Source organism: Ambystoma mexicanum, chromosome 4p, assembly GCF_040938575.1.
Source record: "Ambystoma mexicanum isolate Mex_15411 chromosome 4p, UKY_AmexF1_1, whole genome shotgun sequence".
NCBI lineage: Eukaryota > Metazoa > Chordata > Amphibia > Caudata > Ambystomatidae > Ambystoma > Ambystoma mexicanum.
Window position 1 is genome coordinate 173,644,594 of NC_090927.1, and position 20,041 is coordinate 173,664,634.

General features: G+C 44.3%; 1 protein-coding gene across 2 annotated transcripts in view; it reads right to left on the reverse strand.

Moving 5' to 3' along the window:
* SCARA5 (scavenger receptor class A member 5) overlaps positions 1-20,041 on the reverse strand; it is a 1,246,105-nt gene that overhangs the window by 997,140 nt on the left and 228,924 nt on the right. For both annotated transcript variants that reach the window (XM_069605636.1, XM_069605638.1), the window contains exon 3: positions 8,379-8,504. In XM_069605636.1, coding sequence (XP_069461737.1) covers positions 8,379-8,504 — 126 coding nt within the window. The remainder of the gene's footprint in view (positions 1-8,378; positions 8,505-20,041) is intronic.

Consider the following 20,041-nt stretch of genomic DNA (forward strand, 5'->3'; position numbering starts at 1 on the left):
TCAGCTTCCCGGGAAGGGAGTTCCACAGATCGGCATCTTGTTTGACTGGAAATGCTAGCCCCGAGATGAAGTACATTGAAGTAGTCCAGCCTAGGTAAGATGATGGCCCGGGCTATTGTGGCCGTGATTTCTTCGGTAAGGAAAGGTTGAATATTCCTAAGAAGGCAAAGATGGTAGTTACAATTTCTGCTAACCATTTTTGTGTGTTCCTCGGAATTTAGGGAAACTTCCAGGGTAACTCCCAGGGTTTTAACCTTTGTCTGGAGGGTATCCTGGTTTGATTAATGGGGAAAGCATTGTAGCTGTTACTGAGCTTAATCCTGGCTTGGTGGGAGCCAATGATGAGTAGCTCGGTTTTCCCCCCATTGATGCACATCCAGTTCTCAGTCATCCATAACTCAATCTGATTAAAAATGGATAGGAGTTTGGCTGAGTCCTTGGGGTAGTCTCCACTAAGTTCAATGACCAACTTCCTATCGTCCGCATAGTTGGTAAAGTATTTGCCCATGCTCTACAATAGGGCAACAGAGAGGCTGAATGTACATATAAAACAATGCCAATGACAGGCCGGCCCCCTGTGGGACCCCACAGGGAATGGTTGAGGGTGGGGAGAGGGCATTGCACAAGTGGACTCTTGAGGCACAATGGGACAATTAAGATTCAAGCCATTCGGTACCACCCTTAGAGAAATTTCCTGTGGATTCTATGGTGTATAGAAGGAGCTGATAGTCGAGCTAGTCAAAAGCCACCGAGAGGTCCAAAAGGACCAGAAGACCTGCTTTGCCCTTCACCATAATCCCTAGCATGTGTGATTGAAGGTCTATAATAGCTGTTTCGGTACTGTGGCCCGGCCTAAAACCTGACCGACCCCATGTAAGCTGGTGTTAGTCTTGATATGGGTTTGTAACTGGGATGTGGTGACTTTGTCCAGGATCTTTAGGAGAAAGTGGGAGTTTGTTATGGGCCTGAGATTTGCCAGGTCTCTAGGGTCGAGGCCAATCCTTTTAGGGTGGGAGTAACCGTAACTACCTTGATGGCTGAGAGCGATGCACTTATCCCGAAAAGATGAAATGACGAACCGATTATGAATTGATAAATGCCTACAATTTAAGTTGTAACAAATTTAATTGTATTTATATCTCAAACCCAAGCATGCAATTATTAAAGGAGTGGGGGCTTGTATGGCATGGTCCCAAATCAAACTGTCCCTTCTCTGGGCTTCGTTCCCTCTGCCCTCTCCGAATGTGTCCTCATTTCCTGAAGCCCCCAGACTCGTGGGTATTGCTTTTATCTTCTGCAGGTCTTCTTGGCCAGTGTGTTCATGTCCCTTGGTCTTCCCACAGCATCTTCAGGCATGCTACCTTCAGTGGCAGCAAATATGTGGGTGCTTGACCGGCTCACTTTGATGCAGAATACCACGGCTATGGGGCAGTGATGGGAGAGTTGAATGTATTCACATGTTTGCTCATGAATATTCATGAGGAATATCCTAAAAACCCATCAGATTTCCGGCCCTCGAGGCCTGGAGTTGGACAGCCCTGAGCTACGCTGTTATTGTTTCTCCTTCCACCTTGTTCCCTCTCTCTTAAGCCATACCAGAAAAAACAGTGAGATTGCACAGTGTGGGAGAAGCGGTTGTGCCATATAGCTTTCTGATGTGTCACTAGCTAAAGGATGGTGTTGCTGGCCGGCCTCGACCCCACAGCCCTCACAGGCTTATGCTGCCACCCTCTAAGAAGACGGCTTGGAGGAGAGAGAGAGTACAGGCACAAGCAAGTTGGCATATCTTTCATAATATATCATTTATTTAACACATCCTGTGCCGTACCAGCTTACCAATATATTTTCACCACAATGAATGCAATGATCATTTATACCGTATTTTCAAATGATTTGTATCCAACCATTCATCACTGCTTGTCTTTCATCTCGCTATTTTCAAGCTGTATGTTCTGTGATTTTTCCTTTTGAATCCCACGAAAATACAGTCCGTTTTATTTCATTAGATATGACTGAACTGGCTCAACCTTTAATCTGTTGATATTTGTGACCATACAAGACCACATGTTTTAATAAGTGAACCTCCTTCATGTCACAATAGTAAAGGGCATCTGTATAACATTAGAACCATCGTCCTGTCCAGACCCTGCCATACCCAGCCTGCTCCTGTCCACATGACAATAACAGGTTAAATGTCGGTCTTGTTTTCATGTTCATTAACTGTTTACCTTTCATTTTCCTTTTATTTTAAAATATATGGGGGCCTGCATTCTACTTCCTTTTCCACACTCATTAGACTTTCTGTCTTTTTAGGTTTCTTTAAGGCAGGGTTGCCCAACTCCAGGCCTTGAGGGCCGGATCCATGTCAGATTTTCAGGATACCTCTCATTAATATTCATGAGAACATTTGCATATAGTGCTTCTAAATGTATGCAAATGTGTTCTTAAAATTATTAATGAAGGATATACTGACAACCAGTCAGGTTTCTGACCCCCTGCTTTAAGGCTTTCCAGTGACCTCTATGATCACAGAGAAGGAAGTAGAAGCATGTACTACTGGACCTACTGTAGTATGTAACCAGCAGGAATATTTCTGAATGAGCCACTTAGATGGGATTGACCATCCATCAGAAATAACTTGTAGATATTAACGAGTTATTGGGATGGAGAAGGTTTAGAGATACTGTAGTTGTGTTTCTCCAGAATGAAAAGGTTTGTAGAGGCACAATTCAAAATTGTGCCTCTACATTGAGTGCACACAGAGCGAAGGCCCATTTGCCAGGGCTTGAGGCGGAGGCGGAACCTGATTTCAACGTTATCATTCAATTTCTTTCCGATGAGCACTTTTCTTGAACAAATATGTCTGCATATATTCTTACAAACATAATCCTTTGAGAGTGTCCAGGAAATGAAATTAGGCTCATTTTGTAGATTGCAAAAGAACATCAACCTATACAAAGGCATTCGCAACTTGAACTGCCGATGTTTTGGGGGAAATTCATAATGTGGCTAACATTGTTAGCAGTGACTCATAACATGTCTCTATTTGATTTGTGCACATTTCATTATTATATGGAAATGAGCATAGCACTGATCACAAATATTGCAACCGATGGGTGCCAGTAAATAGAGACATACAACGGAATTGATTATCGCAGGTAGAAAATATGCATTGATTAGAACAGTTGGAGTCAGTTTTCTGATATTTGCAAACACTAGCAGAATGTTGCTTTTCATCTGTACTCTAGATCACATATCATCCTCATATTCTCAAAGATTCGGTATATCCACCAGGGGCCAGATTACAGAAACTTTGCACCGATGCAAGGGCAAAATTGCACAGTATTAGCACGAGGGCAAAGTTTGCCCTATTTTTAAAAACAGTGGCACACACTAGAAAACTACTGCACCATGACAAGGGCAGTTTGGCATATTAAAAGCACCAGGGCAAATATTGCCTTAGTGCAAAAAAGATACATTTCTACAGCATTTTCGCACCAGGGCAAAGTTTGCCCTAGTGCTAATACAGAATGGTATTAGCACTAGGGCAAACTTTGCCCTGATGCAAAAATGCATCAAACATTTACCTTTTTTGCACTAGGACAATTTTTGCCATGGTGCTTTTAATATGTCAAACTGCACTTGGTATGGTGCAATAGTTTTCAAATGTGTCCCAGTGTTTTTAAAAATAGGGTAAACTTTGCCCTAGTGCTAATACCGTGCAACTTTGCACTTGCACCGGTGCAAAATTTCAGTAATCTGGCCCCAGGCCATTATGGGAATGATAAAGGTTCTCCAGCTCCATAAATGTCCTTATTACCATTTGGAGCTAGAACTAAAAACGTACATAATCCAATAACCTCATTATCCATAGAGTTCTGATGGATACACATTTTATACATCTGCAAGTCACTTACAATGATCATTCCAATCAGACATGAAGCTGAAAGCTATTTGTTATAAGGATAATCAGCTGTTCTAAATAACTTTGAATCATTTGGTAGTACCCATGAGCACCCTGTTGATGTATATACAACTTGACATGCATCCTCATAAATGGGTTCATGACTCTTGATCCCAGCCCTATTTTTCATAAACCTGTCTGTCTGTAACTGTTCTGTACTTCCATAAGAAAGCAACACTGGAAAGATGTGTCCTTGCTGTTCTTCTGACCCCTTGTTTGAATGATACTAAGGAAGTTGTTCTGGTGTTGCTTTCAACAAGGGACACATTTACCATTGGAGCAGATGTAAATGTAGAGAGAGTTTGAGTCATACACAGGCTCATGGAAAACAGTCTCATAGAGAGGAAGAGTATCAGATCTTGTTGCCTACCCACTAATGGTGGTGGTGGGGCGGAGGAGGGCTCATCAACACATACGGACATTTTGCAAGTGGATCCCATTGAGACAAGACAAAGCCAAAGCCATGGCCCTCCCTCATTGAAGGAGTCAGAATGCAAGAAAGCATGTTAGATGAATGAACTGATCAGAACATGGTTCCCTGATACCGTTTAACAAGACATTTAACAAAACTAGTTTGCACACATTAAGAGGCAATGTCGTTGAACATGTAACAGCCCTCTACCCAATCAAAGACCGTGAGAGCATCCAACACAAATGCCACCAAAGGCAAATTGGTCGGTTAAGCTACAGAATCGCAAACACATCTCTCATTGCATGTCCAGTATTGCAATCTTCTCTAAATGGGAAAATAGTGTACCTGGTTCACAAAGGTTTGCAGTGGTGCAATTTACATGAGGAAAGCAAATACCAGTGATACTTTTAGGCAGCTGGTGAAAATCTGGTGACGCCTGGAGCTTTATGGAGCTACTCACATGCACATGTGATTCACAAAAGTCCGCTCTAGTGCAGCTTAGAGAGGCTGCAGGTGTGCATGGATCTGCTCCAGTTGTAGGCTTTCTAAATGAGTTACAAGACAGCAAGTACAATTCTGAGATGTTCATGGACGTGTCCTGGTCTTATTCAGTGAATTTATTTGTGATTTGGGAACATTTGCAACATGGTATAAATAAACTGGAGAAAGCTATTATTCCATCTGCATCAAGTAGAAAAGTCATCGCTCAAAGGATTAGAACTGTATGTAAGGATTTGTCGAACCTGTCAATATATGCATTCTTTTATTAATTGTTTCATCAATTTTTCACGACACTCTGATGTAATAAAACACCCATAGACTGCCGATTGTGTAAAATAGACAATGCACTGGAGTCAGCTCAACATGTATTGACACAATGTGGAAGAATGATAGACGTAATTCATCACCATATTGGAAGGTATACTCATGATCTGGCAACAATCGGTGATTCATTATTTTGGCACCACTGTATACATTCAGAGAGTAATCGAGTCTTGATTGCCCTATACAACATCTGGCTTAGGATAGAGGAAATATTGGGCATGAAGATCTGAACATTATGTCCTTATTACATGTTAAACTCTGCCTATGCCAAGGAACTTGCCGGATTGTTGTGACATGAGAATTATAATGTCCTGACACTCTGAATAATGTTTTAATTTAGGTTAACTCATTAGTTAAGGTGGCATACTTTGGACATGTTTTAGGTTTTAGGTATGATTGTTATTTCTTATTCCTTATTTTGCTATAAAGTGGATATCTATTGTTATTTTGTTGTGTTGTTATCATTTTATGTTTTGTTATATTATTTGATCTCAGAATTATTTTATGTTTAATTGTTTTTTGTTATGTGTAAAGTTTATTAACTAAACTGTAACACATTAAATACATTATTATTATTATTCATTGTTTCATCAATTTTTCAAGACACTCTGACGTAATAAAACACCCATACACCTTTTTTTCGTTCGTGGTGATTTCACTATCAATAGGTTATTGGACGTTGTCAGGCAAGGTTATACTTCTGGGTGTCCGTCCACTTATGTGTACACTATATTCCAATATTTTGCATGTTTCATTTATGTGACAGGAGTCAGGGAGCTCATAACGCCCGTTCTTTTCACGTGCATTTAATCAATTTTGCACTCCCACCCCTTGCCACAAAGTGTGCGAAAGGTTATCTATTGGAATTCTACAATACATAGTCTTCCCTTACTCCTACAACATGGGACCTCCGATTACTATACTGAATGTGAAAGGTATTTAAGGCTGTTGTGGTCATTTCTACCAACCCCAAGAGGGCCTTTGATCACTTAAATAGATAGCAAAATGTGTCCATAGCTATATTGAATGCTCGTATTATTATTATTATTATTATTTATTTTTATTATTAAAAAGTACTCAGTGGGAGGTTGTCCACTGTCTGTCATTTCTAATGTAAGATCAGGATGTTCTGAGGTCTATCTTTCTCATAGATCTCACAAGGAGATCATTGCTCAAGTTCTCCAACTTGCTGTATTCCTTTTGGTAGGGAAAATGTCCAGGAACATGAGTGTTTACTTGGTCATTGTAGCTGACATTGGTCACTCCCTCCTTCTTTCCAAAGGTGCTATGACCATTACACCCCCCCACCAACCTTCATGAGCTCAAAGGAGTTTTCTCACTGCCTTATGCAGGCAGCACAGTTCTCCTAGATATTTCATTACACGCATAGGCATCTAGCAGAGTCCCACCAAAGGTTGGCAACATCAAATTGGAATACATCATCTGGGTGTTGCGTGAGACCTTCTTGGATGAGGTTCATGCTGCCTGCTCTTGTCCTTGCCTTGAATGCACTGTCAGCTATAGAGGCACACTTGGTTTGATGGTAGATAATTCATGGAGACTGGAATAATTCACCAACCGCTAGCAACGATTTCTTAAACAATTCAACTGTATGAGAAAAAAAGCAGATTTGCTTGATGCTTTTATTGGGTAAAACATCTATAAGCAAGAATTTGTGAGGGCTATGGAAGGCTTTCTTTTACCCTCCACTAAAACCCATCATGATGAGTGAGTCCATCTCAAGAGCAACCCAGATGAGACATCTAGGATCACCCTGAATTTGTTTGGACTCCACAGACCACATTTTTCCCACTGCTCTTTGTGGGATCGGCGTGGGAACATCTTAGGTGGAACGTGTACTAATCGCTATGCTACAGGTCCATTAGTGGACTGCCTGCCTTTCACGCCACTGACGGGCATCTGGAGAGACATGCAGTGATCCATGGCCTCTGGGAGGCTTTCCACCTGGTTTATAGAGAGCCTTATGAGACACTCTCTTCCCCATCTATTAGATCAAGGCCTTCTCCTGAGTGTCACGGGAACACTTCAGGCCCAACCCTATCTGTCCTCCTCTGCTGGAAAGCCAGGAGACAGCCATTTCAATTTCTGCAGATATTAACAAATGTCTTTTTTCAACTGGCAAATGGATGAACCAGAATTGTCTCAAGTTAAACAGGGACAAGGCCGAAGTTTGGTCATTGGTCCCCCGGTCAAGAAAAGCCTCTGGAACATGGACTGTTGGCTGTTAACAGTCGGCCCCCTCCCCTCGCCGGTTGCATCTGTAAAAATGTAGGTACACCAATCATGTAATCTCTGACCCCGACACTTCAGGTGAGCGCTAGATGCAGCGGGGCTCATCTGAAATTGAAAATGGCGCGGAAGGTTCTTCCTGTCCTACCGCAGGAGCTTTGGGCCCCAGCTATTTCAGCAACTATTTGGTGGACAACAGAGTATTGTAATGCTGCATTGCTAGCAGTGCCAAAATACCATATCAGGCGTTTGCTGGTCCTGCAAAATTCAGAAGTAAGGCTTGCAACCAATTAATCTAGAGGGACTCATTTCTCCCGACTATTAAAAAAAATTGCACTGGCTCCCAGTGGAGGCCAGAATTAATTTTAAGACCCTATGCCTGGTTCACACGACCTATTATGAAACAGGCGCTAAATGCCTTCAGGAAAGGCTTCATAAGTACAGACCGTTGCGAGGACTGCATCGGTGGATAGATTACCTCTGATGGTCCCTCATTTCAAGAAAAGTGCAATGGGTGGCTGGGCTGTTTAAGTGGCAGCACCAGAACTTTGGAATAGTGCCCCACTGATGCTGTGGGCTACACAAAGCAAGTGTCCCTGTTTCCAATAAAGGGCCTGGCATCAGGTAGTCTGGGATGGACGATTGTTCATGAGATGCCACTTCTCAATACACTGCTCTTGCTTTTCTTTTTAGTGCCAGGATACCCAATGGGTCACAGATGTGCTTTACAGGACACCATACCATAGCACAAGATAGCAAATAGTCTTCTTGTTATGTACTGGACTTGTCAAAGCTCAGCTGATCTTATTCTCTTTCCAAACCTGAATGAAATACCACAGCATAATGATGTACAGTACACACATAAGGACACCACAACCCTATGCAAGTAGAAGACAAGTCCTTTTAAATGTTCAATATTTGCCTTACCTGCAAGGATGAAGACCCCAACAAGGATTAGAAAGACAAGCAAGTAGAGCCCGACCACAGCATACTTCAGAGCGGCTAAGGATCCCAGCTGACCGCAGCGGCTTGCTTTCCTGCGACCAGATGGACCTGGTGGTAGTTAATAACATAGGACACATCAGAGTGTTCCTCAAATGTGTTACCTCTGCAGATCCCCCAAACCCTCCCGTATTTCCGGTGTACATTTGCACAATGCTTCATTACTTTGCATAACACTGCTGTCCACCGAGATGCTTTGCTTACAATTTACCCTTTCCCACTTTCTTGAACTGGGAAGTGGGTTCAATGACCATTACACCCCACCCGCCCCCCATGAGCTGAGAGGAGTCGACCCACTCCTTCATGCAGGCAGCACGCCTCTACTGGATCTTTCAGTGCACGCATGGGCATCTAGCAGAGTGGATTCATCAAAGCGGATAAACTTACCATCCCTCTTGAAAAGGTCAGATCAGGATTCACCAGGATTCACTCATCTTTCAACAGATCAACAAACTGGACAAGGGACAGTCTATTCCAGGAATACTTGCGATTTCCTTTTGCAGTCAGTGCCAACTGGACCCACCAGATTTCCAGAACTAGTTTTTTCTTTATAATGTGTCTAATACCATACCTGAGTTTGGTTTCTAAACACAGATCTGGGATTCGAACCTCTGTTGCTCTGTGTGATCTTGCTTCGAAGACCAACACGTTTCCCCTGTGCTATCCTCCATTCACTACTTAGACCGCTGAGCATGAATAAGTGGTCCAGTCCAATTCTATTAAAAAATACAGAGCAAAATGTGTTTTAAAGGTATTTGAGACAAAAGTATCATCCATACTTTTCCTGGATTTGAAAGAAAAGAGGGGGACTACAAGCTACTCCTAATTGGATCTTTTTGTTTGCAAAGAGGGGGACTACAAGCTACTCCTCCTTGGATGTTTTTGTGAGCAAAGAGGGGGGACTACAAGCTCCTCCTCCTTGGATCTTTTTGAAAGCAACGAGGGGGACTACAAGCTACTCCTCCTTGGATTTTTTTGTGAGCAAAGAGGGGGGACTACAAGCTCCTCCTTGGATCTTTTTGTAAGCAAAGAGGGGGGACTACGAGCTCCTCCCTGGATCTTTTAGTGAGGAAAGAGGGGGACTACAAGCTACTCCTCCTTGGATGTTTTTGAAAGCAACGAGGGGGACTACAAGCTACTTCTCCTTGGATCTTTTTGTAAGCAAAGAGGGGGGACTACAAGCTCCTCCTTTGATCTTTTTGTTTGCAAAGAGGGAGACTACAAGCTACTCCTCCTTGGATCTTATTGTAAGCAAAGTGGGGGACTGCAAGCTACTCCTCCTTGGATCTTTTTGAAAGCAAAGAGGGGGACTAAAAGCTACTACTCCTTGGATATTTTTGTAAGCAAAGAGAGGGACTACAAGCTACTCCTCCTTGGATCTTATACAGCATTACTTTATGCACCTTTATCTGAGTGTGACAAAGTTTACACTTCACTGCCCACTGTGAATCAATTTGGAAACTATAAGCACAACTGCAGGCAAAAGTATACACTCTGCAATATTTAATTTCAAAACCTTCTCTCTGTCTCCACAAGACTGAATGTATTTATGATAAATGTTTGCAATGTTATACAGGTAAAGATTTCCTTGCTTGCACGTAATGGTCCATGCAGGCATTTCAGAAATGGAAATTGACACAGGTGAACACGCTTGCCTTTTTGTGAAAATTACAAGATTCTCTATTGAGCAAAACTGCTGGTGAGAATACGCAGCAGTAGTTGGCATGTGCATGCCGGAGGTGAAACACGCAGAGCAGCATAAATACCACACAGAGTGGTATGCTGGTGTAGCATACATCTCTTGAGGAAGCTTAAAGGAAAAAGAGGGAGAAGAAACCAAAAGAAACTCAGTCATTGCAAGATAAATCTTTGAAGAAAAAGGACATTCATATAACACTAAGACAGTCCTGCAAGTGGAGGACCTCTGCTGAAGATGACACCCTAAAATAGATCAGTGCGTTAACATAATTTTGATATACCTGAAGACCTGACTCATATACCCGATTTGTCACAGACTCCATTTTATGTTAACCAACATGGGTGACAAGGTAGACCCCTGAGGAACTCCATAATGCAGAAGCCAGTCCCCGGCCGGACAGAGTTCAACTGGCACAAACTGAGAATGTTTGTGCTGAAAGACAGCAAACCATGCAAGGACAGAGACAGCCAAACCAATCTGAAGGGTTGTGATATTTAAAAGAATTTCATGGTCTAAGGAATCATACGCTATTGGGAGAATCTGATTCACAAATAAAGAGGCCTGTTGGTGTCGGGCACATGTGAAGCATCGGTCACCACCTACAGGGTATCTGTCTAACTGCTACACCAGGAAAGGACTACATACTGATATGCCAAAGTATGTCATGAAATATTTGGTGATGGGCCAGTTGATCTATTGCACGTACATCTGAAATGTGTCCATTATATGGCAAGACTGTGATCACAGTCTTTAATCATTGTGTCAAGCCCCGGTTTCTTAACATGGAAGCATTTGTCAAGTTTTTAAGTTTTTGGGAAAAATCTTGACTAAATGAGGAATTTATCAAGCTATACCATGAAAGAGAGATGATATCTGGAATGGATCTGATGAGATAAGAAGGTAAAAGGTCATCAGAGTATGAAATAGATCTCATGAAACACAATATATCTTTAACGATACTAATATGTTTCTAGAAACAGCCTAACGGGTAATCCTCACACTTCAAAGATGCTTTTAAGAGGGAATATAATTTACCAAGAAGAATCAAAGCTCTGATGCATGAAAAATAAATGTTTTAATATCTAATTTTATAAATATTGTCTTCTGAATGAATGTAGAGATTGCTGTTTGCTCTATCAAGATCTGTTCATGTTTACTGGGTGGGGCTGAAACACAATGTTCTTTTTGCTTTGCTTTTTTTTCACCCGGAAATCTGTTGCTTAAATATTGTGTATCCAATTCACAAAACCTTAGCTACTGATGATTCATTACACTCCTGAACAAACCTTATGCTCAAATTGCAGCTGGAACACAAAAGGGTTATGCAAGGAAGTCTCCTTGCAGATAATGGCAGTGCTCAATCAAGAGACAACCACATATGCATGGGTAGAAGGAAGGGAAATTAGTGCAATTTATCTCCATATGCCTAAAAAGTCCATGCACAAATGGTAGTGGATGGTAGTGGATGATGGAGTGATCTGAGGACAGGCAATACAAATTAGGGGCTGTGAATTGTTGACAACTTGTACAAACCCTGGCTTTTTAAATTTATATTAATAATAAAACAATGAGGGAATTTCTATCTCAGAAAGGGGGGCCTGATAATCAGATTCCACTTTCAGCAAACTCCCTGCCAAAGTCATAATATACACCTGTGCTCTGCTGCATCAGTATCTTAATCTGCAGCACCTACCTTCCAGTGGCACAGAGCAGGTTCAGAGGTCACAGGGGCTCCCTTGAAAGCTGTGATGAAACCAAAGTCACTTTAAAAAAAAGACACTGCATTTAAACCTGCACTTCTGCTCCAAAAAACATCTAAATATGAGAGTTACTATCCTGGTGGAAGTTGTAAATGCCATACCTGAGTTATGGTGCTTGGCTAGTATTTTAATTGTTAAAGCTACACCAGATTGGAATCATACATATGTCAGCCCTGTGAGCCCAGGCCAGCCATGGATAGGCACTGTGTATCCCCCTTAGGCTGGTTGGAGCCATTGGGAATTGCCTCTCTTTTTATCCTTTGTGAGGTTGGGTAACACCTCTCTTCAGCAAGACAGCCCCTCAGCAGGAGCAGCACCGGGAAACAAAAATCAAAGTACACTTCCTGACCAAAAGGACTAGCATCACAATAGGGTTCTGCATATCAAAGGGCCTTGATACTATGGGTCTGAGAAGGCGGCAGGGTTAGAGTAGCAAAAGAGAAAAGTTGCACCATATTGTTTCTCTCTGAACCACTCATGTCTTCCTGTCTCCTCCACATCCTTCAGCAAAAAACACTGTGGGAATGACACATGAAGGCAAAGACTACTTGCAACAAGGACAGGGAATGGATCCCTTAAAGTAGGTTTCCTTTTGTCCAATAACCTGTAGACATTTCCCTATAAAAGGGGGGATGTCCCACTGCTTCATTGATTCACTTTTGGACCATCTAGGACATAAAGAAGAATTCATTTGGATCTCTTTTGGGAGAGTTGATCTTTCCAAAGTCCTCAGCCACTGAGATAAAGAAGGAGGATTCTAAGTCAGAGGCAAGCTATGCTCTTTCTTCTAGTCCCAGGGCACATTTGGGTGATGGATGCTGCGGAAGAGGATCTGGCAATCTATCTGAAACCTCCCTAGCATGGATGAGCTGAAACAGAAAGGATACACCCTATCCTAGAGCTGCTGCAGTGAGTCTCACAGCATCTGAAGCACCAGATCAGAAAGTATCTCTGTTCCACCACATTGAACCGGTTCAACTGAATTTTGAACCATGTAAATGCACTTTACCAGAGGGACTTGTCTGTGGTGCTTTTGGCACTTCAATGAACCTTTGATTGACCACTGTTTTGCATCCACCAAAATGGCCCACCATTGTATCGTGGAAAGAGAAGCACATCGTCTCGAACAACCTGCTCACCAGTTTGGAAAAACTCAAGTGGCCATCTCATAGACCCCAGCATCGGATCACCAAGGTTCCTGTATCGAACCGACAGACCTTGACTGGAACGGGTGGATCATCGCATCACACACCGGCTTAAACCTGCAATCTCCCAAACTGACTCGATCAGACCCTGATGAGCCATCCAAACTGCACAACCCGAATGCGGGCACTCGACTGCACAAGCTCCCATTTTGATTCAACCAGATACTAGCTTGGAACCTGGTTCGACCCAAACTGCGGGACAGCTCAAAGACTGGTTCGAGGCTGTTGAACAGCTAAAGATTGGATTAAGGTACCTTGAACTGAGCTTGTCTCCACTGGTCCACATTTTGGGGCCCTAGAGATTGATAAGTCCCTGATGCACCTTTTTCCACTGAAGTCATATCATTTTTACATCCTTTTATATCCCTTGCCTGACTTTCCTTCCTACTCAAAACCCAGAGGGCTGCAACAATTTTTTTTGCATGTCTCTGTCTTTCAAAGATGGTATATGTTTTGGCTGTGCCTGGTTTAGCTTTATGATTAGGGCACTTTTGGTTTGTTGTAGTGTGAGGGTTGAGTAGGCAGTTTAGCCACTCCTCCTCCTTATACTCCAGCAGAGTGGAAGTCATTGTGTCAGAGGGACCCACTCACAAGCCCATGTAAGGGGGTGCACCAGTAATTGGGGCTTTTGTAGTTAAGCCCTAGCATGCTGGGAGATAGCGTAGGGGATTTGTTCCTCCACTCTCGTGTGTTCAGGAACTCAAATTCGGTGTGTCTCAAAACATTGGACACATATTTTCTTTGTTTTTTGGACCTTGCTAAACATACACCTATTACAGCTTGACATGATTCAGCTTCAAAACTAGGCCACTCTCTACCTGATTTATCTATTTCCATTTCTTGGCTCAGCATTTTATCATTACAAAAAAGGTGAGCCATTCTCAGTCACTGCTCTTTCTGATACATATTGCTTGACTACATTGAAATGGCTGGCAGGTTCCTGGGCCAACATGGGGCGCTCATCCCTTCTTCTTGTCAGATGGCTCATATACATTACTTCTGAAAGCCAGGGACAGAGCAGTGTCAAAAGACGCCAGAATGAAAGGAAGTATTGTCACATTCCTCTTGTTACATGTTGCCATGGAGCTGTGTGGCTTGTTGGAGCTCTACTGGTGTGACCAATTCTATGTGATAATGCAGCTTTTCCAATGTAATTAAAACCCTTGGTAGCTTTCCCCCCTTTTCGAGAACTGGGTGCATCATTGCACCTACCACTCCCTTACTTACACAGACAGTCTTACACTTTCTTAACCCTTGGGAAGCCAACCCTTGCAAAGGCTGTTTAAGCCAATTCTATCTGTGGCATTTTTGCCACTGGTATTAAATCACCAACAGTAGTGACCTACTAGCGTGGTACTTACGTGAACTGCATGTATTTCATCCCGGTGATTTTAGTCCAAGGGGTCTGGCCTCAGGACCAAGTTGCTTTCCACTTGGGTTTGGTCAGAGGGTGAACAATGGCTACTCATAATGGTGCCCCATTTTATGCACCATCATCGATCATCCAAAAAGGCGGACTTCAACTCACTATCATTGTGGCCATGTGTGAGGCTGGCAGAAACTCTGATGGAAGAGGGGCATCACCGGAGGATTGTTTCCATTCAGGGAACTGTCCATTCCAGGCCTTCAAAGCAATCCACAATAGCAATTTGAGATCATACCAATGATAGATAAAAAAGGCGCTATACAAATGGCCAATAACATAACATAGCATACTTGATTGTGTCCACTTGTGGTGAACACTAGCAGATCATCAACTAGCTTCACCCTCTGTAGCGCGGAGGATCTACAGTTATAATGGTGACACATGGATCAATGTGGGTGGAAATAGTGCAGGCTAAGAAATGGAGGCTTTGGAGGCCATACTTCTGATGCAAGAACATCAACTAGAGATCCCGGAACGTCATCATTTTTAGGTGTCCCCCTTTGGGTCCTGCTTTGGAGCTTCATCTTGCCTCACAGCTGCAAAAAGCAGGGTGTAAATGGGTCACATTGAACAGCTGCGTGATAATCCAACATCACTGGCAAATACTCCTAGTGTTTCAATGAAATGGAGATCATCTCTTCCTTCCATAGCAAAACCTCAGACTCCCTTCAGACACCTTAGGTCAATGGTGTGGAGGGCAAACTCCTCCCACAGCCTGTAATACATCTCCTATAGCAGGGAGCTACCAGCAATGTTCTGACACCTTACTCTGGACACGGCCCTTCAGGTAATTGTGCCACTTCTGAAGGTCAGCCAGATTACAGTGGTGCACAGCCGCTCTGCTGACCTGGTTCCAATATCATTGCCCTAATGAGTGTCCCTCTTGCATTGCCCCATCTGTTTTTATTTATTTTATTTATTTATTTTATTTGTAAAGCGCGTAGACGAGACCATGTAGGCAGGGTAGCATGGAGACAAAAAACAGACAAGGCGATAGTACAAAAAGACCAAACAGGGAAAGAGGCTAAATCCAAAAAAACAAGTGTCATCCTATCAAGTTAGTGAAAGAGACAATTTTAAGAACCCATTTGAAAGTCACAAAGCTGGAGCAAGCTCACAAATCTGGGGGCAGGGAGTTTCAACATCTGGAAGCAGAGTAAGGAAAGGATCCCTGCGTAACTATCTAAAGTTTAGATTTATGGATTTGCAATAGATGAGAATTATTTGATGGGAGGACTCTCCAAACTGGCAGCCAAGCCAGTCTACTAACCAAGTAGCTGGGGCCCATGCCATAAAGACATATGTAAGTGATGCAGAGCATAAGAAAGTTAACTCTACTCTCAACCGGCAGCCAATGCAGAGCCCTCCTTGGGAATGAGACATGATCGGATCTCTGCAGGCCCTCAACAATGCGTACTGGGTTCTTCTGAATCAGCTGCAGGCAAACCATTTTGCATTTGCCGATTCCCTGGAGGAGGCTTGCACAGTAATCCAGACATGCCCGAATAATTGCTCTGGCGATGCCGGCTTAGTTGGATGCATTAAGAAAGGGACTAAGTTGCGTGAGGAGTTCCAGGTAATGTGGTGAGCTTGAGACCATACTATTAATATGCAATTTCATATTCAGCTCCTGATGCAGTATGACACCCATGGTTTTAACTTTGGGCAATGTGGAAATGGCACAGACTGTGAGCTGGAAAAACGGGTATTCATAGCCAAGCTTCCAAAGCTGGGGAGCGGTGCCCGCAATCATGAGCTCTGTCTTTAAATTGTGCACTTTTAAGTGCACGGGCGTTTTCCACCATTCAAGACTCAATCAGATTGTAGATTGTGTTAATAGTGATGGAGTCATTACATTGATCACCCGAGAGGGGAATGAGACACTGCGTGTCATCAGCGTAGTTTGCAAAAACCACCCCCTTTGCTTCCGACAGCTCAATCAACCGGATTGTATCCAACAGTGTAGGTGAGACACATGGTCCCTGTGGTACTCCAGACATGAATCTGCCATGGCGTCATTGCAGAAAACGTTGGCTTTACAGTCGGAGAGAAAAAAGTGAATCCACTCCGCAGTCTCGGATGAAAAAGAGGCCCACTTGTGCAATCTGGGGACAAGTATCGAATGGTCCACCAGGTCAAATGCAGAGGAAAGATCCAGGAGCATCAAAAGTACTGTGATCCGTTTATCGAACCAGTGCAGAATGTTGGCCTTGAGCCATGCACTATGCGTTCGCCTGAAGCCCGATTGCTTGTGCCCTAGTATGTTATGTGTCCAAGAAATCCTGTATCTGAATATACGCCACCTTACCTAAGGTTTTTAACAGAAAAGGTGTGTTAGATATAGGGCAACAGTTCTGAGGTTGAGCCGGATCCAGGTAGGGTTTTTTTAGTAATGGAGAAATCCAAGCATGCTTGGTTGCGACTGGAACGTTGTTATCCCAAAATGAGCAGTTCACACATTTTGTAATAAGTGGTATCAACTGCAGCGCACAGATTTTGACTACTAAGGCTGGGCACATTTCCCCTTTACAGAAGGTCGGTTAAAACGTTTGAGATTGCTAAATCCGTCACTGCCTTAAAGACGAAAGGGGCTGCAGCCTGGTGTGAAATCCTGCTTTCTTCGTGAGTCCCGGCTATGTTCACGGAGATGCGTTTACTAATCACATTGGCCCTCATTACGACCCTGGCGGAAATCGAAAAACGATGGCGGAAATGCAATACCGCCATCGAATAGCGCTCGGTGCGACTATGACCCGTCACCGCAAAGTACGATGCCATTAGCGACACCGTAGTGAACGCCAACGCTAACTGCACCAAGTACGCGCGCGCGCGCCATGCCAAACCGTAAATACCACCATGGCGCAAGGGTACGCGAATTCCGACCCTAGCGGACATGTACCTAACGCCATCAAGCACGGCGGAAAGTACCATTCCGCCATGGTGAGAAGTACGGCATCGCGAATCAACCGTAAACGGCCCCACTGAGTGCCTGTACACCGCTCCCTGGCCACATAGTACAACTCCCCGTAGGTGCAATGAAGTCACAATGCAACCAGTGAAATGTACAAGTCACCCATGCATGCCAACGAACAAAAGAATCCCAAGAGGGGCCAATGGGAGCCGCAGGGCACAGATGGCACGAATACAGAAGCCATTCCAATGGACATGACCACAGTCCCCCACCAAGAAACGCACGCAAACACAGGCACCTGTGACCAGCAATATTCCGAAAATCACATCATTCCACCAGTCCACCTGGCTGACCGGCATCTGTTACACAAAACCTAATCCCCCGCCCCTGAGCATGACATCATTCAAACAGTCATATTGGCAGCCCTCATCCCTGACCTCACTGGGCTTCGTAGGCAAACGCGCCCAGCACAGTACCACGCAACTATACTCCGAAGCTGGAACCCAATGCAGATCTCCTCACAATACATCGCTCCCCAAATAGGAATATGCCACATCACTTGCAAAGAAGAACGCTACACGGCCCATATCAGAATAGAAATTTAATGCACAACAAATTCACCAAGCCCATACAGCCATTAGGCCATGAACTCCAAAACACATTTCACCATTGTGGGCTGCATCCGCAAGAAATGACCAGCTACTTCTTGTGTGACGCCCTGTTCCTTCATGGTACACAGAGCCACATTCTCGTACGAAAAGGCAACATGGAAGCGCACAGAACCGCAGGGCCGTCCCAATGGGGAGGCACTAGTCCAGCTGAAAGGCCGAAATGTTGCTCCGAGCCACTAGTACTGCGTAAGGGCATGTGGCCCATTGGCGATCGTCCCATAAGATCGTAATGCTGCTCCACTGATTAACACGAAGCAGCAGGTGTCGGGAGTAAAAGCCATCTGCAGGAGTGGCATACAGATGGCAGTGGCAAAAGGGGAGGAGATACCTGTCAACCAAAAGAAAAGAAAAAGAACAGAATGGCCATCAGAACTACATTCGAACAACTCACTTCAATGATCACACTAAATCCACAGCCATATGCATGCTAGCCCACTCCAAAGGATCACCACCACCCCAAAACCACTTGTGACTCATAACTATCTATATCGAGGTGTAAACACCATCACAAACGAGTGTACCTGTGCATGCGTCTGTGAAAACAGAATCCATCAGATGGGATTGGTAACGTGCATGGACACAAGTGTCTGAGGGCGCGTCGAGACAGGGAGGGCTCAACAAGGCCAGATAGACGATGGTCCCACTATGGCAGCCCTGCATCACATAGCGCAGGGGAGGCGGACAGATTCCAAGAAGCCCTGTACATGGCAAACACTGTATCAAATCATCTGCCCATGCATCCATTCATCATTCCCTCATCCCGTAATGAAAACGCCTGTTTCCATACTCACATAACATGTGAGAATTCCATTGAGTCTGTGCGTTATGCAGCCTGCAAAATCCACTGTGCCCCAGCCCGTAATTCCAGTGTTGTGAAGTAACATGTATTTGGGAACGTCCGGCCTCATCGTCCACTTCGCTATTGCGCATCCCAAACTATTCAAATCAATCATGCATCCTCGCCATGGCCCCTGTCCCAAGGACATTGAACAATAGAACGTTATATTTGCAGTCAGACCTGTGGGCATCTCCTCGCCGCTAGCTGATAACCGAAAGCGCCGCCCTTCGAATTCCTCATTTGCAACATCACGTCGAAAAGGCATCTGTGGCCGCTTGAAATCACAAATTAAACCATCTAGTGCGGCTGTGTGTGAAAATGGCAACTGCCTTCACTCACAAATGGGACGCCCCGGCCGTCGTTGCAACTCGGTACAGTGATGCATGAGGGTCCACCGTTACTCGAGTACTACGTTCCACTGACCCTTCACAAGTCTGTTCGCGACTGCAAAGATTGTATGTGAAACAATGGGACCATAGTCGAATGAACATATCAACCAATGTTACACGGCCATCGGGTACAAATACATGATTGCAATAGCAAGATGCCATTCCTCGAATTGCAGCGTTGTGTGCGGGACGTGCTCGGCCAAAGGGGAGAGCAGCTTGCACAGGTGGAATGAATCACCACAGGTGGAGGCCATACAGCCTGAAAACACATAAATTGCACACCCAGTCTCCTCCCACAACCACACCCACTCCGAAATGCTACCGGCAGGACTCGCGATGTTGGCCCTGGGGGACCTGATAGCACTGCAAGTACTCCAACTCCAAGAAGAAGACGAACACCAACTACAACCGGCCGCACGGAGGAGACGCAGGAGGAGGAGGAGGGCAAGGCAGGGCCAGCAAGGGCCGCCAGCACAGCCACTACCACCACGCAGGCAGCCCGCAATCCCACGCCTCCGAGCACATCCGTTCAACCTCACTGATGAGCAGATCCACACCCTCTACCGTTTGGACCGGGACACCATAGCCGCCATTGTGGACATGACACAGGCTGACCTTGTCAGCATGATAGATAGCCCAACCGCCATCCCACCCCTACTGAAGGTGGTGTCTGTACTCCACTTCCTGGC